General features: G+C 48.9%; 2 protein-coding genes across 7 annotated transcripts in view; one reads left to right on the top strand and one right to left on the bottom strand.

Annotated features, from left to right (window-relative positions):
* Positions 1-17,804, top strand: part of Pde8b (phosphodiesterase 8B) — a 159,498-nt gene extending 141,694 nt beyond the window's left edge. For all 5 annotated transcript variants that reach the window (XM_048331394.1, XM_048331396.1, XM_048331395.1 and 2 more), the window contains 10 exons: positions 516-592; positions 1,832-1,996; positions 4,222-4,267; positions 5,032-5,167; positions 5,769-5,967; positions 9,672-9,889; positions 11,111-11,231; positions 12,772-12,939; positions 15,192-15,321; positions 15,841-17,804. In XM_048331394.1, the coding sequence (XP_048187351.1) occupies positions 516-592; positions 1,832-1,996; positions 4,222-4,267; positions 5,032-5,167; positions 5,769-5,967; positions 9,672-9,889; positions 11,111-11,231; positions 12,772-12,939; positions 15,192-15,321; positions 15,841-15,950 (1,370 nt within the window). In that variant the 3' untranslated portion in view covers positions 15,951-17,804. The remainder of the gene's footprint in view (positions 1-515; positions 593-1,831; positions 1,997-4,221; positions 4,268-5,031; positions 5,168-5,768; positions 5,968-9,671; positions 9,890-11,110; positions 11,232-12,771; positions 12,940-15,191; positions 15,322-15,840) is intronic.
* A 2,662-nt stretch (positions 17,805-20,466) lies between these two features.
* Positions 20,467-22,323, bottom strand: part of Wdr41 (WD repeat domain 41) — a 38,259-nt gene continuing 36,402 nt past the window's right edge. For both annotated transcript variants that reach the window (XM_048331400.1, XM_048331399.1), the window contains one exon: positions 20,467-20,904. In XM_048331400.1, coding sequence (XP_048187357.1) covers positions 20,752-20,904 — 153 coding nt within the window. In that variant the 3' untranslated portion in view covers positions 20,467-20,751. The remainder of the gene's footprint in view (positions 20,905-22,323) is intronic.

The following is a 22,323-nucleotide window of genomic DNA, read 5'->3' on the forward strand; positions in this document are numbered from 1 at the left end:
TTCTAGTGGTTAGTTGGAGACATTTCTGCTTGGGCTGGCTTCGAACCATGATCCTCAGATCTCGGCCTCCTAAGTAGCTAGGATTACAGATGTGAGCCAGAGGTGCCTGGCTCCATTTGAATCTTTAATCATCTGTAAGCATTGGCCTCCCCAAAAGTAAAATCCTTTAAAAAAAAAAATGCAAGTTTCTACAGATTAGAGCTAGCACCACTAGGTTCTGGGTAGTGCAGACCCACAGGCTCAGCAAGGAGGTGCGACTGGCCCCCGTTCACTGGGTCTTCTTCCAGTGGCAGCAGGCTAGGAATAGAAGCAAAGGAACTGTCTAACGGGGCTCTGGTGGCCCACTGCCCAGGGGGTCCTCGGATGGCCAGGAAGTCTGTCTGGAAGGAGCAAGCGATATGCTTTGGGAGGAGGGGGAGGTCTGGGGAGAATCAGGTCCCCAGCTGTGAAAGGACTGAGCTGAACCAAGAGCTGAGCCACCAGAACCAAACCCGACTCTCTCCCCTTCACTCCAGCGCCAAGCCTGCAGACCCGCCGCTACCCCTCCATGGCCAGGATCCACTCCATGACCATCGAAGCCCCCATCACGAAGGTGAGTGGCAGCCGAGAGGACCCCGGCCCTCCTGGGCTGCGGTCCCGAGCTGCCTTCCGCTGGTCTAGTGGATTTCAGTCTCGTGGGAGGAACAGATACTAAACCAATGAACACAAAACACAGAAGTGTAGAATGGCTAAGTCGGGCAAGTGTTATAAAGGAAAACCACGGGGCTGCACGAGACCGGTGGGAGAAAGGCCCGGATGTCGCTTGCGTGAGAGAATGGTCAGGGGAGGGCTCTCTGGAGAGGAAGCCAAGAAGCACACGGGTCAGAAGAGGACGGTGGGGAGCAGCAACAGCACTGGGGTGTTTTGCTCTGTGACCTGGAAGGAAGCCAGAGAGGCTAGAGGGGAAGATACCGCCTGGCTCATGCGGGGCTCAGGTCCTTGCGGTCAGCTGGCTGGTAGTGAGGGGTCTGCGCTTCAGTGTACGTGCAGCGGAAACCACTGAACATTTTAAGGTAGGGGTGACATGACCTGGCAACTGTGTCACAGAAAAAGAAATGCCCGGCTGTTGTGCACACGGATGCGAGGGGTGTGAGTACAAGGAAACAAGCCAGTCAAAACTTTTCTGTGGTTCCAGGCCCCTCGGTGGTGAGCGAGCTGGTGTTAATGCGGCGGTGGTGAGCGAGCCAGTGTAACGCAGTGGTAGTGCCAGGGAAATGGAATGGACCTGGATGGATGGATAGGGAGAGAATCAACTGGGCTCTCTGAGGAGCCGTCCAAGTGGCAGAGGAGCCAGGGAAAGCAGCACGGCAGGCAGGCAGGAGGTGGAGAGAAGGCTCTAGGGAAGCTTCCATCATCGGTTCTGTGGTGGCTGCAGCTGCTGTTCAGTGTCCTGCTTTGTGGGAAGGAGAACCAGACCGTGAGTTTAGCTTTGGACTCTCCGGTGAGCAGGTCAGGTGGGCCCGGAGGTGAGCTTGGGCATCTGGAATGGATTCGGTGTGTCTAGAGCCATGGAAACACAGCTGTTATTTCTGGAAGGACCGTAGAATAAGAGACAGACTCAGAGCTACCTCTGAGAAGCGCCAACCTGTGGACGAGAGCTAGAGGAGAAGGTCCACCGAGAAGCCCGGGAGACGTGGTGAAGCGGGAGGACGTGGGCCAGCGTGGGCTGCCGAGTGCATGCCGGGAGAAGGCCGCGCTGCCCTTGTAGCCACCAAGTGTGTGACCAAGTGTGACTTGAGGGTAGTAACAGCCCAGTCTCTCAAATTTACTCTTTATTTTTTAACTTCCAAAGGTTATAAATATAATCAATGCTGCCCAAGAGAACAGCCCAGTCACAGTGGCAGAAGCCTTAGACAGAGTTCTAGAAATTTTACGGACCACAGAACTGTACTCCCCCCAGCTGGGTACCAAAGATGAAGATCCACACACCAGCGATCTTGTGGGAGGCCTGATGACGGTGAGTGATGAGAAAAACTCAGAAATGTCCAGCCGAGTCCATCTCACAGCAAACTGTTACCTATGGTCTAGAAACACCTGTTGTAGACACCAGCATTAGCATAGCCAGAGGCGGCTCCAGCCATTTCTGGAGTGTATGTGCAATGGTACTTGAATGATTCTTGCATTTATCTTTCCATGAAATTGACTGACCCCAGCAGCGGGAGACAGACCTGCAAGTGATTGGGGCTGTGTATGCAAGTCGGGGTTGTCTAGGCCCTCCTTTGTGACGTCTTCCCCTCGCCCTTATGAACTGTTGGATTGAGGATGACAGCTGTATGTATGTAGCCCTCAGGCTCTGCACAGTTGACCCCTCTGGATCTATCGGCTCTGCATCTGTGGATTCACCAACCACAGATCAAAAATGCAAAGCAAACAAGAAAAAGAAATCTCTGCATCTATACAGAATTTTTGTCACTATTCCCTAAACAGTGCAGCTATTAACGCAGCAGGATTTTTTTTTGCATTGTATTAGATATTACATAAAAACCAGGGATGATATGAAATATGCAGAAGGCTTTTCACTGGTTATGTGCAAACACCATGGCCTTTATGTAAAAGGGACTGGATGGAGCATCTTAGTATCCAGGGGTGATCATGTCTACAGCAGCTTCCAACGCTTAGATACAGAATCCCTCCTCTAGATCAAATTTTAAATAGAAGTTCTACCTATAATTGGGTAAAAGCAGAGTGAAGCCATTCTGGCTCAGAGGGGAAAAAGGAAGGAGGGTCACCCCTTGCCAACCACAAAGCCCCCCCACGTGTGTGGAGAGCCAGTGTCTGAGGCCTCGCTCTGCTCTGCTCTTTTGCTAAGTTCTAGTTGGTTTTACGCATCATCCACAAGCCAAGTGACAACAAAGAAGAAAAGTGAAATAGCACATAAAAGTCAAATCATTCCTTTGTGTTTCTCATCAAAGGCTAAAAGTAGAATTTTTTAGAAGGAGAAGCCTAAGCATCCCTGAAGCGTTAGTTCTGCTTGGAAGGTTTCTGTCTAGCTCCGTTTCCTAAGGCCGAGTGTTGGCTGGCTTTCCCATCTGTGCTGTTCCTTCCTGTTCCTTGGAGGCCCTATTCCCAATGCTGCATGAGTTCGGCTCTCGAGAGCACCGGCAAGGGGCTAGCACAACGATGTGGCTCAGGAGAACTTGCTCGAAAAGCCACTGGACTCCTGCCCAAATAGTGCCAGGAGGGCCCCGTGTGAGGCTCTGCTTCATGTTTACGTGACAATAGAAGTGGAGTGAGAAGGGCAAAATAAAAGCAAGGGATTGCTATTTCTGCCTCAGAGGCAGGAGAATTGGCTGTGGTTACTTACTCGTGTATACTTTTTTTTTTAAGATTAGGTCTTGGCTTAAAGATCCAGAATGTGACTTCTTTCCAGGGCATCATTAATTAATAACCCTGTAAACCTTATCCAACATCTTCTGAGGGTAACAACCCGTTTTAAGTGACTTTTAAGCAAAGATCTAAATAACGAAGCACTCAAGGCTAGAAGGAGAAGGCAAGGGAACGGATTCAAGCGCATCTGTGGCTGGTTCATGTTGAAGAACCCGTAGTTAGCAGAACACCGGAGGGCTAGCCATGTCTGCTCTGCCTCTTCAGCTTCAAACCCAGGATTTTTTTTCTTTAAAAAGCTAGTAGCACTTTGTACACTACTTAAAGATAATAAAAATAATTATCCAGTTTAAAAAAAAAAGCTAGTAGCAATGCTCCTGTGTAAAACAGAAAATGTGGTTCAAAAGAATGAAGTCCAGTTATTAGCTTCCAGTTATCCCAATTTAAAACGAGTGTGTGTGTGTGTGTGTGTGTGTGTGTGTGTGTGTGTATTACCAAGTTATCCCTACAATGTGTGGCATGGCTTTGATGACTCCCAATGTCAACCCGAGGACCTCAGAGCAGCCCCGCCCCCTTGAGGGATGACAGCAGAATGACGCGCATTCAAAGCAAGGTCGCTGCTGTCATTTCACATGAGAACACAGCCGGGTGTGAGTCGGTGGCCCCTACACACGGGGTTCCCCTGGGACTAGCAGCCACCGACGGCCAGCATCATCTGTCTCCTAGCTGTTGCTCTCAGTTACCTGGCAGTTGTAGGCTGATAGGGTTGTTTGGGACGTGAACTCCGGCTAGTGAAAGGAACGAGAGAAGGATGGCTACATGTCACGCGTGCTTCTAACGCGCCTGTCTTTGTTCCAGGATGGCTTGAGAAGACTGTCAGGAAATGAATATGTGTTCACAAAGAGTAAGTTTCCATCTGTCACCTGTTACTGATTGTCTCCAGTACACCACCACCACCACCACCACCACCACCACCACCACCACCACCACCACCACCACCCCAGTTATGGCTAGGGCTCAGGAAAGGCCTCGGTGCTTTCATTGAGATTATGCATTTCTGTGATTTACATCTGGACCTACATCTCCTGGTGAAATTGCTTCTCTGCGGGGCTGAGTGTGATGGTTGGTACAATCTGGAATCCCAGCTACCTGGGAAGCATCGTAGGAGGATCAAGGTTGAAGGCCAGCGCTGTGCTAAAAACGTGAAAAATAAAGCATAAAGTGGAAGAGCACTTGCTTAGCAAGCGTGAGGTCCTGAGCTCAAACTTAAGTGCTGCAAAAAGAGGAAGGGAAAGAGAGCAAGAATACGGTCTTAAGGTCTTATAATGCAAGAGTAGAACCTCAGCATGGCCATCTTTCTACCTGTGGAAGTTCAAGACCTCCTAGAGGGCAGGAGGGGGAGGGCATGCCTGTAATCCCAGCTACTCTGCATGCAGAGACAGTGCCTCGGTCACAGTCTAGCCCAGGCACAAGCTGGAGACCCTGTCTGAACACGGGGCCATGACTCAAGTGGTGGAGCTCTAGGCCCTGAGTCCAGCTTACAGTATGACACACACACGTGCAAACAGGTTTTCTCGTGGCAGTTGGGAAAAAGACGACGTGCCTAGGGGTGTTGGGCTCAGAACTCAATACCTCCCCCACCCTCTCCCGCCCTTTCTGTTTGCTCAGATGTGCATCAGAGTCACAGTCACCTTGCCATGCCGGTGACGATCAACGACGTCCCCCCTTCCATCGCCCAGTTACTCGATAACGAGGAAAGCTGGGACTTCAACATCTTTGAACTGGAGGCGGTTACACACAAACGGTACGCGGCGTCTCGGGTCGCCGAGGCCTTCACGTCTGGAAACTTGGAGGGAGTTTTGGTCCCGGGAGTTTTGTGCTCCTTCACGGAGAGGGAGGGGTGATGGGTTCCATGTGGGATCTGCTCGTATGTCCTCCGCTCCCGTTTGGACAGTCCTTTGTGCCACAGAGCCAGGAGTTCTAAGTTCTCTTATCCCTAAATTTGTGGATGCTTCACCTACAAAATTAATTCAACACAGGCACACATCCATAGCCCCAGCTAGTTGGGAAACTGAGGCAAGGCGATTGTCTGAGCCATCGTGGACATCCTAGTGAGACCTCATCTCCAGAAAGAAAGGAGGGAGGAGGTGGGCAGCCCTGGAAAGCACCAGCAAGATTTCTTGGCATTTGTCCTGTCAGCAGGGGGCCGATGTGAACAGTCAAGGACCTCTTTTCCAGTAGAAGCCGTTTCTGCTGTCGTGTTAGTCTGTGGGAGGAATGAGTCGCCTGGAAATAGGAAACGTGGCTCTCGATGGTGTGACTTCACTTCTGCTCCCCACCGCCATCGGGGAAGTTCTCTGGGCAAGTGAGCTCAGTAAACCAGGATTCGTTTTCCTGTTTTGCAGGCCATTAGTCTACTTGGGCTTAAAGGTCTTCTCCCGGTTTGGAGTATGTGAATTTTTAAACTGTACCGAAACTACTCTTCGGGCCTGGCTACAAGTGATAGAGGCCAACTACCATTCCTCCAATGCCTACCACAACTCCACGCACGCCGCAGACGTCCTACACGCCACCGCCTTCTTCCTTGGGAAGGAGAGGGTGAAGGTAGGATTCCCATGCCGCCACCTCACAAGCCCCTGGCTTGAGGACCCAAGAGATTCATGTCATAAATGCATTTGATGGGGAGCTACTTTCGCAACCAACTTTAGCAGACATTTTTGTTTCTTCAGGGTTTTTTTTGTTATGGTTTTTTTTTAACCTTACCGGTTGTTTTGCATTATAAAGACGTAGACCTTACCTTTCTTATAACTCCCCTCTTCAAAAGTATAAATATTAATTTATGCAACTGCAGGGACCCCTGAATATGTGTGGCTGAGCCGAGAACCCAGTGCAACAGTTCACCAGGAGCTTGGTGACACTGGGCTGCAGAGCAGACTTGGCATAGCACAAAGAGACTAGGTCTCGCGGTTACATATGGCCATTGGTAGATTGCCAATTCTAATCATAATATGCCAGCCAGCCACTACTGTGTGTATTTTGGTGTGTGTACATGTGTGTGTCTAACCTTTGGGAAAGCACGCTCTATCTCTTAGTCTTATCTGAGTTCCACACTGTGATGGGTAGCGGGGTTGATTTGAAGGGTGGCCACATACTCTGTTATACTCTCGGGCACAAGGTCCCACTGCAGCTTGTAGTTATGTTTGTAATTCCTCTGCTAAAGTTATGACTTACACTTAAAATTTAGGGCTGCAATGTGGCTTAGTGGTAGGGTGCCCGCCTCGTTCATGCAAGGCCCTGAGTTTGAGCCCGAGCTCCACAAAGATAAAATGAAGATACTCTTGACACTGTCTGGAGACTGAAATTACGCTCAGCCTGTGAATACAGGGCTTCATTTTCTTGGCAGAGGTCTGATGAAGGATACCATCTTGGGATCTGAAAGTGAGGAGACACTGGGACAGGTCAAAGGAGTAGAAGTACCCCAAAAGTGAGGTCGAGGAATTCCTTCCCATTATTGCCAGAGTCATCCAGTTTTTCCAGCAAGAAAGCAAAACGTTTGGTGCAGGGGTGATGCTTTTGAAGAGATTTGGGGGATCTTGTTTTTTTTGGTTTTCTAACTAAAAAAAAAACAAAAAACGTAACAGCTTCAGCCTGTGTCTGTCACACCTGTGTGAGATGCAGCGCGTCCCCGCCCCTGCCGCGGGCTCTGGCTGGGTGAGATTATTACCCAGAAGAGGTCTCACCACCAGCCCACAACAGCACCCGGCCATTAGCACCCAGCACAGGGGGCTGCCTGCCCCGCTGCCCCCCTCCCTCAACCAGAGCCTGTCTAGGAAAACCCACAGGACACCTGCAGTGCGATAGGGAGTGCTTAGCCATGCCCTCTGCTCTCCGCCTGGCCCCTCACCTTGAGACCTGCTTGTGCTTTCCGAGTCTGATTGCGTTTCTCAAATGACGGCCGGTGGGACGTGCTTGCCATGGCGGCCCGACACCTCGTGGGAGAATGAGGAAGTGTACCGCTCCGCCTGCCCCAGTTCACGTTTGCACACTCATGGGGTCCTTCTGGCTTTCTCCCGAGGCCTGTTCCCTCAGATGAAGAGGGCTCACCTCTCCCTTGCATCCCCCGCCCCTCTGATTCCTTGGCGAGGATAGATGTGCTCGCGCATGCGTGCATGTGGGGGGGACCCGAGGACCTCACGGGTCCAAGCACAGCGCTCGGGTGTGGAGCCCCGCTGACGCCTCAAGCCGGCCGAGAGGCAGCTGGCCGGAGCGGACATGCCGCACCCTCGGCTTCCTCAGACCTCGTGCAGCCAGCGCTGCGTGCCAGTTCGTTGGGCCTAAGCGACTGTGGTGAATAGGGAAGCGCTGGCAAGGCGGCTGCACCCCAGAGCCCTCCCCGGCCCTTCCTCACCGCGATGCAGATCTGCGTCAGGTGAAAGCAATTTAAAACACACAGACACCTCCAAGCTACAGATCTGCGGGGGGTTCTTCCGCAGACCATCTCCCAGAACGCGCGCACGCGCACACACGCGCACACACACGCGCACGCGCACGCGCACAAAGGGCTTTGCATTTCTCCTCTCCTGGCAGGCTAGTGCTCGCCGAACTGCAGCCACTGGCCCCCAGGATGGGTGCCTTCGGGAAAGTGCCGCTGTCACCAGGATTTGGGGGTGAACCAGGTCTCACTTCGTGCCACTTGTGCTCTAGAAGTCTCTTGACTCTTCCGTTGACTAGTTTAAAAACAGTTTGAGTCATTTAAAGAGAATTCGGCCTGAGACTTCCCGCAGGATGGGGCCTGTGGCAGAGCCGGCCGCAGAGCCGCCAGCCAGCCCGGGCGCCTCGCTCCTGGGAGCGCCGCAGCGACAGGGCTGCGCATGCGCTCTGGCCCCGCATGCGCTCTGGCCCCGCATGCGCTCTGGCCCCGCTTGCGCTCTGGCCCCGCATGCGCTCTGGCCCCGCATGCGCTCTGGCCCCGCTTGCGCTCTGGCCCCGCTTCCTCATCTCCACCAGAGCGGAGAGGAAGAGTACTTTGCTGTTTCTCGTGTGAGGCTTAGTCATGTTGACAGAGGCCAAGCCGGGGTTGCTCAGCAGTTCCCTGAGGCTGGGGTTCAAGATGGAAAGGGCTGCACCCGAGCGGCTGTGGAGTTCACAGGCAAAGCCACTGCGCCCCTCGCCCAGCGCGAGCGGCTCCGGCTCAGCAGCCGGCTGGGCGTCAGGAGCAGCCTTGCCCACCCATCTCCTCCGAGCCCACGGGTGAGGGCAGCCCGGGACGCCAGAAGCTCGACCCGAGCCTCCTTCCCTTCCCCCGGGTCAGCGCCAGACCCTCCAGGCTTCCTGGAGAAAGTTCTTTCGCTCTGCCTTCTCCCTGGGCTTCCTGCTGCTTGTCCTTTAGACTGCAGCACAGAAGTCACTGAGCCAGGTGGCTCACGCCTGTCATCCTCGCTACTCAGGAAGCTGGGATCCAAGGAGCCAGGTTCAAAGCCAGCCGTGACTCCTATCTCCAGTTATCCGCCAGGAAAGTGAAAGTGGAGTTGGGGCTCAAGAGGCAGAGCTCATGGACAGCACCCAGGCCCAGAGTTCAAGCCCCAGAACGGATACCCACAAACTAAACATTTGGTTCCTCCATTGCACTGGTCACACTCTCAGAGTCCAGTCGCTCCAGATGAGTCTGAATTAAGTGCACTAGGTAACGCTCCATGAAACACTTCCATCCACAATGAAAGTATGGATGGTGACACCCTGACCTAGACCAGTCCGGTGTTTATACTCTCCAAGAGCAAGTCCATCCATCACTTCTGTTTGTACATTTAAAAAGTTTTGTTTCTCCCTCAAGATTATAAGCTCCATTAATACAGAGTCTGTCGGCATGAATCACTCCTGTTGCTGGAACCCTGTGAAGAACTGGTACCCACAGGCGTTGAATACACACTGAATGAACTCCTAAGTACACTATGTAACAAGCCCACTTTCTCCTAAAGCTGCAGGCTAAGGAAATATGTGTCTCCAGATGTTCTCCTTTGCCTTCTATATTTGCATAATGAAAGCTTCACCGTTTCTCTTTCTGCCATTGAAGCTTGCTAGCTCAGCCTTCTTAGCCTTTTACTCCATTGCATGAATGGAGCAGGTGAATGAACAGCGAGGGTTTAGAAATGGAGTTTCTCCTCAGCAAATACACAGCACAGGAAGGTGATCGATGCTGTGTGCCCAAGGCCACCTCTCACCTCTGAAAATCGCAGCTTTCTCCCCCACCCACTTCCCCTCTGGAGAGTGGGGGAGGGACACACCGCTCACCCTCGCCTCCTTTCTCCCAGGGCAGCCTCGATCAGCTGGATGAGGTGGCGGCCCTGATTGCGGCCACCGTCCATGACGTAGATCACCCCGGGAGGACCAACTCCTTCCTGTGCAACGCTGGCAGCGAGCTCGCCGTGCTGTACAATGACACCGCGGTCCTGGAGAGCCACCACACGGCCCTGGCCTTCCAGCTCACGGCCAAGGACACCAAGTGCAACATCTTCAAGAATATCGACAGGTGTGCGGGGCGCGGCTCTTGTGCTCAAGGGGAAATCCCACTTCCCCTGGCTTCGCTGAATACTCAGGGGGAAATCAGAGTCTCGGGGTAGTTGTACCGTTGCATTGGATGGTAAAATACTGACCTTGCCCTGGCAAACTTCATTTTATCGTTCAGACCGCCTTCGTGGTTTTAAGTCTCCTTTCGTCTTTGATAAGTTCATGAAAATGTTTTCAATACTGCATAAATGTTGACTGTATGACTAATAAGCCTAGCAGATATTTTTTTGGCCCTCCCAAGAGACCAGCCTGTCCTCCGGGTGGCTCACAGAAAACGTTCACTCCTGTCTTTCCAGCTCAGTTGTTGGCTACTTAAAACATTCCCTCACCAGGAGGCCCAGCAAAGGTGACAGAGCCGAAGGCGAGGCAGGCTTCACTCGCCGGGGCCTCCCTTCTGCTGAGAGCTGGCCAGGTGTGGCCAGATGTGGAGTTTCTCTTGCCTGCCAGCAACTCTGTGGTCAGATTGTGGATATTTTGTTAACAGCACCAGCCAGCTTCTAGGCAGAGCCCTGGAGGGGACCCGGGATCTCAATTGGCTCTTAGGACAGATTGCTTGTTTGAACCTATCGTTTGGTCTCTAGACAGCTAGGAGCACATGGAGACCTGACATGGTAGAGTCAGCTTAAGTTTCATCAGTATCCAGGATTGGTTTTTAAACTTGTGCGGAAACAATTTTTTTCCAATAGCCAATTTTACTCAATGCCTCATTCTGGCTCTTGCCGTTAGAAAATGACAGGAATTGGCCAGTAATCATGGGCGCGAGCTAGAGGATTACCAGCAGGAAAAACTTGCACTGCTGCGGCATGAAATTGTGAGCTTTCCACAGGAGGAGTCTGTCGGTGTGGAATGCGGTAGAGGGCTCATGGGGCCACCACCCCCACCTGCCACCCCTTCCTTCTCCATCTTGGTGTTCCTAGGGTTGGGGCAAAGGAATTACCTTGTAAAGTGAATGTCCACCATGCGACCAGTACTTTAGCACTCCTAAGTCCGTGTCAGATGTCACTAGGAAGATGGAATAGCACCTCCAATCCTGCACTATTGACAGAATGAGCAGGTGGACTTTGCACTCATTTAACTCTGTCCCGGCTCATCCTGGGTTGAGTGAAGCAGGAGAAACAGCAGTTAAACAGTTCTAATTCTGGACATGATGTGAACAAAGTCCTTTGTGTTCTGGTTATTTTAGGAATCATTATCGAACCCTGCGTCAGGCTATTATTGATATGGTGTTGGCAACAGAGATGACAAAACACTTTGAACATGTGAACAAATTTGTGAACAGCATCAACAAGCCATTGGCAGCCGAGGTAAGTACCCTGGTGTAATCAGATACATCAAGTGTGTTTCTACGAGCATCTGCGCTTAGAAGCAAACCTGCCTCTTCAGTGCAAAGTGGTTTGGAGCTGGCAAAGGGCTGCAAGTCCTGGTGACTTGTTTTTCGTAGGAGAATAGATTGGCAGGGGTCACAGCAACTTTGAGATCCTTGAAGAGAAGGCATGAGATAAAATGAAGAGACAGAAGAAGTTGGGCCCAGGAAATCCAACGGAATGAGCATAAATGGTGGCACTTTAGAGAATCAAAAACCTTTTCAATTCTGAAGTTCGTATCTCTTGGATGTTTGTTGGGCTTTTGGTTTTGGTGGTGGTGGTGGTCGTGGGGCTTGAACTCGCACTGGGAGCTGTCCCTAAGCTTTTACTCAAGGCTAGTGCTCTCCCACTTTGAGCCAAAGTGCTAGTTCTGAAGTTCATCTCTCGATGGTTAAAGACCTATCTAGGTGAAGGTACAGTGCCCCCCACCTATGCTGAGCCCACCCCCCATACCATCCACAAAGTCTACCATACAACTCAAGGCCCGATTCTCCAACAAGGGTCTAGAGGTAGCAATTATCTGGGATTTAGAGGGTGGGAATGAAACAATTTAGAACTGAGGTATTCTGTTCTAGCCCCCAACTCTGTTGATACTTTGTTTGCCACAGTATCTGTAGCAAGCTTTATCTTTCAGTGCTGAACAATCAAGACAAACAACTTTTAGAGTGTATTTTGCCTATAGGTGATGCAATAAATAGGACCACTCCCCCAAACTCCTTAAATGTCAAGCCATCTTTCAGCTTAGCAGGGCATCAGAGAGCTCATTGTTTTCACACAAATACAATTGATGGTGCTTTTGCAAATAGGGGATCCTTTCCTAGGCTCATGTAGTTGTGATGGAGGAAGTTGTCTACTTACAGACCTGCCCACAGCTCTCAGGACCACAGAGGGCTGTGCGCATTGTAGGAATGCCTCAGTCTACGGCCACATTCCTAATGTCACCGAACACATGTTCTCTTGCTTTGTTCCCAAGCTTACCTGGCTCACAGTCGCACCCCGTCAGCTAAGCCAGGAAACACATGCCTTTAAGCAGCAGCGGGTAGGGTGGGCCAGAAAGTCACAGGACAGAGGAAGCTGGTGAGCAGGAACATGAAAGCATAATGAAGAAAGGTCACATGTATGTGCAATATCCTCTTTCAAAACATCTCTGCATGAATCTAGAAGTTCTGCTTGTATACAAAGCAAAGGAAAGCCCTCCTAAAAGTGCAAACCTCCAAACTGCAAACACTGCCTGCAGCTATTCCACCTGAGGACAAAGGCTGTATATAAGTGGGTGGATGGGTAGTGACAGAGACCTTTACCTTTCAAACTCTATATTGTATTGAGGTTTAAGAAATGTATCACATGCTATCTACAGCGAGGGAAGGAAACTGCCTGTTTCCTGAGTCCTGGCCACCCCCAGTGGGCCTGGTGAGCTAGCCTTTGTGGGCTTTGCTGCCATCTTGCAGCACCAGCCCTGATCTGACCATCTGCTTTCCAGATCGAGGGCAGGGACTGTGAGTGCAATCCTACCAGCAAGAACTTTCCTGAAAACCAGATCTTGATCAAGCGCATGATGATCAAGTGTGCAGACGTGGCTAACCCATGCCGACCCTTGGAGCTGTGCATCGAATGGGCTGGGCGGATCTCCGAGGAGTATTTTGCACAGGTGCGTTGCCTCTAAGGAGGCCTCACTTTCTTTCTAGGAAGGCACCCAGGTCATTGAACTCAGTGGGTGCTCCAGATGGGTAGCTTCTCCCCACCCAGGAAGCAGCTCGCCCTGCCCGGAGCAGACTCCAGCTTCCCTGGGACCCGCCAATATGCTGGCCACTGACCAAGGTCCTCTAGGGGAGGACTGGGCTTTTGGAAGTAAATTGTCGCCTGCTGAAGGTCCACAGGAACCGGGAAATACCCCATTCATTAGGTCACATGTGAGTGCTTCCCTGGTGCATTATGGGAACACAGACATGAATAAGCCACACCCCTGCCCAGACGTCACTCACAATCCAGTTGGGGGTGGAAGATGTGGACAGATAGGTCTATGCTGGTTTTAAAAGAGAAAATTACGTATAAAGAAGTATCTATGTTAAATACTACGGAAATTAACAGATTTGTTCTTCTAGATAAAAGCTGGACTTACTGGAAAAATTTAGCAATGTGGAAACAGAACAAGTTTCTGGGAAAACAAGGCATTTCAAAGCAAAATTCGTAAGGACAGAGACTAGAAATTTTAGCAATATACAATTCACTTTAACAGTGGCAGTGAAAAGAGGCATGAAGTGAAAATCTAGCCAGCAGGAGACTGTCAGATGCCATCTGAAATATAGTCCTACTTCCAGAAAAAAGGCTGCAAACAACTGGTGTGTGTGTGTGTGTGTGTGTGTGTGTGTGTGTGTGTGTGTGTGTGATTGAGATGGGCGTTTGGGACTGGACTATGCTACTGAGACAGGATAGAAAGCAGCTGGTGGGGCCAGTAGGCCTGGGAGGGAGAGTAGCCAGCAGAGAACGCAGTGAGTTGACTGAGACTTTCAGAGCTAGGGAGGAGTCCCTGAATGGAGGAAAAATAGGACAGGCAGTTGTGAGTTTGACAGCAGAGGAGAGAAAACCAAATTACTCCTTAAACACTAGTGGGCATTTTAAGGTTACTTGATCAGCTGAGCAAGCCAAACCAAAAGCTGGTGGGAGGCCACTAGTGGGCTTCCCAGGCCCCCCGTGGACAGGACCTGAAGTCCTGCGTCTGGTTCCTCCTGGCGTGCGGCGGGGAATGGGGGAGAGCCAGGCCTAAGTGCTCTGACGTAAGCTTCCAAGTTGGGCGTAACCTAACATTCCTAACATCCATAAGAGGCGTAACCTAACATTCAGAAGGCCAACACACCACCTGCCAATGGGGATCTCACCCCTCAGCTTAGTACATGACGGCCTTGCACACACAAACCTACACATACATGTGCTTATTAGCACACTGCCGCGTATCTTGAGAGCTGCAAGGCTAATACTCAATTCCAAACAATTGTGTGTCCTTCTTTCAAATAGAAAAGTAGCAAGTTGAGCTCACAACTCAATTGACCAACTGCTAATTCTAGAGACAACAGTGAGACTGTGGTACACAGCACAAGGGCTTTCTGGGTACTTCCCATTTTGTCACACAGACTGTCAGATTTGCTCAAAGTTGAGCTCTTGAGTCACTATAGGTGTGGCTCAAACGGTACAGGGCTAGCTAGCCACGAGTAAAAAAGCAGAGTTTGAGTGCAAGGCCCTGTGTCCAAGCCCCAGTACCAACATGTATGTGCATGTGCGTGCATGCAAGCGCACGTGCGTGCACTCGCACACGCACACACACGCGCGCGCGCGATCATTCTTATGGCTTCAGATAAGTCATTGTTAAGTGAAACTGTAACAACTGCAAGCATGTGGCAGTGCCCAAAAGAGTGCCTGTTGCTCTTCATATCGCTTGGTGCCAGTACCTGGTGCATGCTGGGTACTGGCTGTGACCAGCCTTGCTCTGCACCCTTGGTGCACTGACAGCAGGACCTGTACTCCTGATCACGCTGTGAACGTAGCTTTGAGCACTCAAGAATAAAAGCAGATCACAGCACCCTAAGATCAGTGCGTCAGGAAGGGCTGCGGAATAGCATAGACAGGACGGGCTGGGGCTGTTGCTCAGCGGTAGAGACGCTTGCCTTGCGTTGGCCAGCCCTTGGGTTCCATCCCCAGCACCAAAAAGATGAAGGAAACCTGAGAATCGCAAGAGCAGAACTTACATAGTCCAGCCCATCCAGCATTGTGTACCTAAGCTCCTGGGCCCTGCTGCGTCTCTGTTCATATATAAAACTGGCCAGCAACCCCATGCATCATGGGAGCCGTGCCTGGGAAAGCTCCCTGGTGTCCCACGGCCCCGGGCGCTGCTATTGTTTCTTACAGACTGATGAAGAAAAGCGACAAGGGCTACCTGTGGTCATGCCGGTGTTCGACCGCAATACCTGCAGCATCCCCAAGTCCCAGATCTCCTTCATCGACTACTTCATAACGGACATGTTCGATGCCTGGGATGGTAAGTCAGCTACTGCTTCATCACCTGCCAAGAAATCTGGTGTACTTGATATTTACTGACCCAGACTGGGCCTAAAATGTGAAGCGTTTTGTTTAATGGTCAGCTCTCTCTCTATGCGTGTACCGTACTCGGTGCATCCCTAGTCCCCGGCACAGAGCCTTGAAATCAAAGACTCCATTGTAGTAACTGCATGAACGAGTCCTCGCCTCTCCAAAGGCCACACTCGCAGTGTCTGTGTGCCAGCAGAGGAAACTCCAGGAGGAGTCCAGGGCAGTGCACCTGCTCCATCCCAGCCTCCTGGGATCACGCCATGGACTTGGCTGCTTTTCAGCTCATCAGGGGCCTTCTCTGTATTTCAGTCGCTGCGGGTGATGACTGGCCATTGTGCCTGTTTTCACTTGTGGCGTGAGACCTAGTGCTGGGTATCTTTTTCTTCCATTTTGTTGCCAAGCCTAAGACATGTCCTTGGGATCCAGCGTCAGGTAATGGGTTTCTCTTGATTCTTTTATGTCCTCCCAGCCTTTGCACACCTGCCAGCCCTGATGCAGCACTTGGCGGATAACTACAAACATTGGAAGACGTTAGATGATCTCAAGTGCAAAAGTCTGAGGCTTCCATCCGACCCCTAAAGCTGAGTGGAGGAGACTGACCTCTTCAAAGGACACTGTGACTCAGGAGTGGACAAGAGGCTGTCCTTCATACAAAAATGACTGGTGCAGGTTAAGGAGCTAATGTTTAATATTTGACTTTAAGTCATGCAAGTCTCCAAATTTCATTTTTATAAGTTATGTTCCATGAAGAAAAATGTATGTTCTTTTGAGTGATCACTCAGTGCCAGAAGGAATAATGGCGGTTTCCTGTGCTGGGCTGTCATCTGCGCACCCTCGTAAAATCATGGAGCTGATGAAGACCTGGTACCCGTGAGCCTGGCCCCTGGGCTGGGGAGCTTAGCCAGTGTTCCGCTTACCCTTTCCCATTAAATCACCAACACCGTCTACTCGACCACTTTCCCCGACAGCATCCGTCTGCGGGACTCCTAAGAAGCAGAGCTGAACAGATCGACGGAGGAGGAGACACGCTGCCTAAAATGAGCAGAACAACAGGGACGAAACTATGGAAGTGATTAGCTCCGCACTCCCCTGGCTAGGTGGTTCTCCCGGATGGTGGTGTGCTAGTCAGGTTAGCATGAGCCTGGGCCTGGTGAGTGCTCCCTGTAGAAGGGCGACAGCAGCCCGCAGCGCTCCCTCCTCTCGAAGGAGTTCACCCAAGAGAAAGCCATCCGGGAGGGAGGAGGAGCGGCCTCTCGCTCGCTCGGAGGAAATCCATGAGCTTCCCTTGTTCTGGGCTCACAGAGGCGGTCACGAGCACTCTCCTGAGTATTATATAAAAGCCATTTAATCTGAATGCCCTTGGAAAAGCTTTTTTTAAGGAAAAAAAATTTATATACATTTGCTGTTTAAAATTTTTATTAAAAAACAATCTAAATTTTCTGGGTGTAAGCCCACGGAGTCTGTTGTGCCACGCACCACCTCTACGTCGATATTTGGGACGGGATGGGATGCTTCAAGGTTCAGCTATTTTTAACTTATCTATATTTGAGATCATGTCATTTGCTTTAATGATGTAAAGTTATTGCAAGATGTGTAAATATATTAGAAAATAGGCATAAGGAGAGGCAGCAAATAATATTTTAAGCTATTGTATGCTAAAAGCTTCTAAAGCACAAGTGCATATTTTTATACAGCTCTTTTCACAATTCCCCGTGATCTAAAGTCAAACTTAAATGTTTTCCTTCCATCGGCCAGCCTTTCTCTGTGTGATGGATATTAGGAATTCAGTAAACCAAGTATCTTAGTTTTACCTTTTCTGTACTCCATGCCACATCTTTGAGAGGTATATATAGAGATGAAGTTAATTGAATCAGTAGTTGATTTTTCCAAAAGAAAAATATTTTTCAGAAAACTCAGAAGTGGGATATGGGAAGAAAAAAATGACTTATCACTACATAATGTGCCAATGTTTTTTTCCCATGTTTTGTACCAAAAATGGAAACATACAAGACAATTCCATGCAAAGAAATGTATCTAAATTATTTTTGTTAGATGATAAGAGAACTTGTTTGGTCAGGACAGCAGGCAGCTTCGTATTCTGATGCTCTTATGTAAGTAAATGTGATTTAATGTTTTTGTGAAGTACTTGTAACTAAATTCCTACAGCCATTTTTCATTCCCAACAGCTGTTTTTATTTTACCTCTTTGGCCTAAACTTTTCATAATTTCAAATTTTGGACTTAGTGTCTTTTATTTCATGAATCACACACTTTGTTTTCAGAACATATTAAAATCAGGATGGCAAATCCTGATAAGAAGCTTCAGAAACTTGCTGGAGGCAAGGGCAATATTTTTCTGAACATCTTGCTTTTAATTCCATTTGGTAAGTAACATTTATCAGATTCCTGATGTTTTCTATATAAAAATATTACAGCTTAGTGTTATGTCAAGGAAATCTCATGTTAACGTCAAAGCTTAAATTTGTAGATAGTCAATGATTTAAGACTGTAGTTGTGAAAATACTAGCACAGCTCTACTACCTATCAGTTGGAATCTGCACAGCAACTTTCTGAGTTGCCAAATGGCATATTCTTCCAAATAACAGCTAGAAATATAGACGTTCAGGTAGTATGTATGGCTCAGTTTCTACACGGTACAAACTATTTTAATTGCCGCTTAAAATTATTTACTACAGTACCGTGTATTGAGGGGAGCCCTATTAGGAAAATACAAAGCCATCAAAGTAGAAGTACATGATGAGTATTACTACAAGCTGAAAAAAGAAAGTTGGGTGTAAAACACTGCTATTGACTGATCCATATTTTCTCATTTTCATCATTGTTTACAGTTAAGACTGTCTCCTTCTGGGCCAGGAAGGACCCAGTCAGCACTCCATCCACAGGAGAAATGGAAAGAGTGAACTTTCAATGATGTTTTGGGAATGTAGCCAGAAGTTGAAGTGGAGGTATTTCCCCCCCTTCACATGCAAGGCCTAATATGTAGAGATGGTTCTGGTGTTGCCAGTATCTTAAGCGCTGAAAGCTACCCCAGGAAAATAATAGGATCAAATGCACGTTATATATATTGACCTCAATTAACGTTGTCTTCCTCCAAATTGAAAGCTCAGCTTTTGTCAGTAGTCTCCACGTAAATTCTGAGCAGCAACTGGGTTTTGGTTACTATCAGAATCTCCTAACATACTCCGTGTCTCTAACCTTAGGTACTCAGGAAAAACATGCCATCAAATCCACTGACTAGGAAGGAGGCTGCGGGTGGAACACTAGCTAATACAATATAATGGCGCAGGAGACTTGCTAAGGTACTATTTGCTGCCAAGACTTAGGTGTGACTTCTGCCCTTCCCTTTGAGTAGATTACAATCACAAAATAGAATGCAAAACAGGTTATTAAACAAAACTGTTAAAAAAAAAAAAAAACAACCACCCATGAGTTACTTATGTCTTGCACAATTTAAGAAGATATCTTTAATAACTCATGGCCTATCAGAAAATCAAGGGAAGGGGAAAGGGGAAAGTGCATTTGCAGAGGGAATGAGAAGCTTGCGGAGAGTCTGGAATAACCCGGCCAGGTCACAGTTCAGGTTGGCCCGGCTGATGCGCGCTGGTGACCGCCTGCGTGAGCGCTCCCCTGTGCCTCCGCCCGCGTGAACGCTCACCTGTACCTCCGCCTGCGTGAGCGCTCCCCTGTACCTCCGCCTGCGTGAGCGCTCCCCTGTACCTCCGCCTGCGTGAGCGCTCCCCTGTACCTCCGCCTGCGTGAGCGCTCCCCTGTACCTCCGCCCGCGTGAGCGCTCCCCTGTACCTCCATAGAAAGGCTCGTGGCTGGAAGGGAGGGCTGGATTTGCGTTTATAGTCTTCTCTTCCCTGATGCGGTAGTTTACGTTTTCACCGGATTTTCCCACTGCAAATTAAAACAGCGCTAATGATGTGAACGCGGCGGTTCCCGGTGGGAGCTGCCAGTCATCAAAGCCTTCCTCTGCGGCTGCTCCTAACACTGACTACAGGATTGGCACAAGAAAGCCGCGCTACTGCGTGTCCTCATGCACAGCCCCTCACGCCCTAGGAGAACCTTAACTCTGCCAGTCTTCGTAGGTAGCTGTGAAAGTTAGAACGAGTGCAGTAAGAATTTGTCAAGGTTCTATTTAGGGAGTATGAGTATAGATGTATATGTAATGAACAGATAAATGTGCAGAACAGGTTTGGGGTTTTTTTAGATCAATTACCTTGCCTTTTCTTTTAACAGGATTCAGCATGTAAGAATAATTCTACCATTTAAATTCATCCACTGTGTAGAATATTTGTTTTTACTTTTTAACACCAAAAGTGAGTACTCTGTCATAGGCTAGTGGGTTGAAGGGGAGCCAATCTTAGTGGATACGCAGGAAGTGACGCAAGGGAAGCGTTCCTCAAGCAGCTGGAGCAGGTCCCTGGCTTCAGTCTCTGGCCTTGACGACACTGGGCCTCTCTGCGGGAGGAGCACTGGTCCCTGGCACGCGTCGGGCAGGCGGCCTGGTACCGGTCTGTGCACTAGTTGCTCAGGCCAGGTCATACCAAGAAAGAAACAGACCCTCCAAAGATGCCATGGGTTGTGCTGTGTGAGGATTTGTAGTAGCTAGCACCAAATACTTTCAATGATTTAAACCAGTCAGTCGATGTCAGCCTCCACAAAAATCACTGTACTTAAAGAATATAGTTCATCTTGTGGCCAAGATTGAAGTTTATTCTAACAGGCGACAGTTACCCAAAATCAAGGACATTTGTAGGAGAAAGGATATATTTACCATGATGTGGTAAATTAAACAGGCTCTAAGGAAATAAATCCTATTAAAAATAATATTAAAAAAATAAATCCTATTAAACACCACAACTTTACTGTTCGCTCTGTTCCTACCATTTTCTTTTTTGGCCAGTCCCAGGGCTTGAACTCAGGGCCTGAAGCACTGTCCCTGGCTTTGTTTTGGGGGATTTTTTTGTTTTTTTGGCTCAAGGCTAACATTCTACCACTGGAGCCACAGCGCCACTTCTGGCTTTTTTATATATATGGTGCTGAGGAATCGAACCCAGGGCTTCATGTATGTGAGGCAAGCACTCTACCACTGGGCCATATTCCCAGCCCTGTTTCTACCACTTGCAAGGGCTCAGTTCAGGCAAAGAAGCTCCGAACAAAGCACTCATCACTTAAAACAATAGATGCCACAGGTGAATGTGCTAAAACCTGACAAGCTATTTCCTGTCAGGTATGAATGCACAAGAACCTAAATATGCAGAATCGTAGTAAAAAGCTCACAAATGTAAATGAGGATGTATTATTCCATATTTATGTTTGTTATTTGAAGTTCATACACCTGTGTTCTTTCTTCCTTACGCAGCAAGGTACAAGTCACCATTCTCCTCTAACTTCTGAAATAATTTTAAACTGCGCAATCCAGATTCTTGCTCTCCATTTTTCCACAAAATAATGAGATGATCCGCAGAGCAAGTCACTAGTCCATGATCTTCAAAGTACAGAAACATCTGTAAAGAAAATGGAGGCTACTAATTACAGGAACTTCAAGAAGAGACCAGTACTAGGTTAATGTGTGTGCTAACAAAATATAATTCGATGACTTCTTTGAATTTACATATAAAACTATTATCCTGCTCTCTCTCCTTACCTCCTCCCTTTATTTATTTACTTGGGATTTAATCCAGGTCTTCATGAAGGCCACACAAGTGCTCTGCCACTTGAGCCACATCTCTTACCTTTTTGTTTGTGTTTGAGTTTTGAGATCAGGTCTCCTGCAAGCATTGCCCAGGTTGAGTTCAAACTCCCGATCTTCCTGCCCTCAGCTTCCTGAATGCTGGCTTGTGTGCCCGCGCTTGGTGAGCACGTGTAAGCACACAGCTCGAGGGCATGAAAGTACACACACAATGTTGTGAGTCCAGCATCATCATTGATACAGAAAACTTTTGGGGGATCCTCAATGTAAAAGCCTGTAGTCACTAGCCTTGAGCGAAAAAGCTATGCCCTGAGGTCAAGCCTTAGGATAGGCAGCCAGAAAAAGCCAAGCTAGGCCAAAGCGTAAGCTTCTAAGTTCAAGCACTGGTACCAGCAAGGGAAACAATTGAGGTCTTTGAAGTAGGGAAACAGATGATAGCAAGACACAGGATTAGAGTTCTCTCCTGAAGACACAGGAACATGGCAGGGACCTGCTGATGGTAACAGAGTGAAGAGGGGAGATATAAGAGCAAAATACCTCAAAAGACCGGAAAGCTAAGACTTCAGTACACAGGTAGAGAGGTTGGGCCATACAGTAGCAATGAAAATATGGTCTCAATGAAGAAATTCAGCAGACAGCTCCCAAGAGAACCTACATTTTAAGAGCACCTAGATTTTATCAATGAAGCCACAGACACTTAAAAAAAATTGTAAAGCTAGGTGCCAGTGGCTCACACCTGTTAATCCTAACTACTCAAGGAACTGAGAGCGAAGGACCCTGGTTCAAAGCCAACCAGGCAGGTAAGGCTATGAGACTCTTATCTCCCACCAAATTCCAGAAGGAGAGCTCTGGCCCACGTGTTAGGGTGCTGAGCAGGAAAGCCAGGGAGAGCATCAGGCCCTGAGTTCAAGCTGCAGGACACACACACAATTTTTCAATGCCAGCTGGAGATATAGCTCAGTGGTGGAACCTTCCATGTGCAATGCTCTGTACTGATCCCCAGTACTGCTTAAAGAGGAAAAACCAAACAAACAAAACTAGTGTTAACACTTTCAAGAAAATCCCTAAGAATCTGACTTAGGACAAAAATACCGTTTTAAAGGCCTCCTCCACCATTTAAAAACTAATGTGTGTGGTCAACCACTACCTTAAAAACTGAAGCCCAAGCTGTGGGGCTCTCGTGGAGGGCCTGGGAGCCCTATCCTACCAAGGGATGAATAAAAAGTGAAAAAGA

Source organism: Perognathus longimembris, chromosome 22, assembly GCF_023159225.1.
Source record: "Perognathus longimembris pacificus isolate PPM17 chromosome 22, ASM2315922v1, whole genome shotgun sequence".
Lineage (NCBI taxonomy): Eukaryota > Metazoa > Chordata > Mammalia > Rodentia > Heteromyidae > Perognathus > Perognathus longimembris.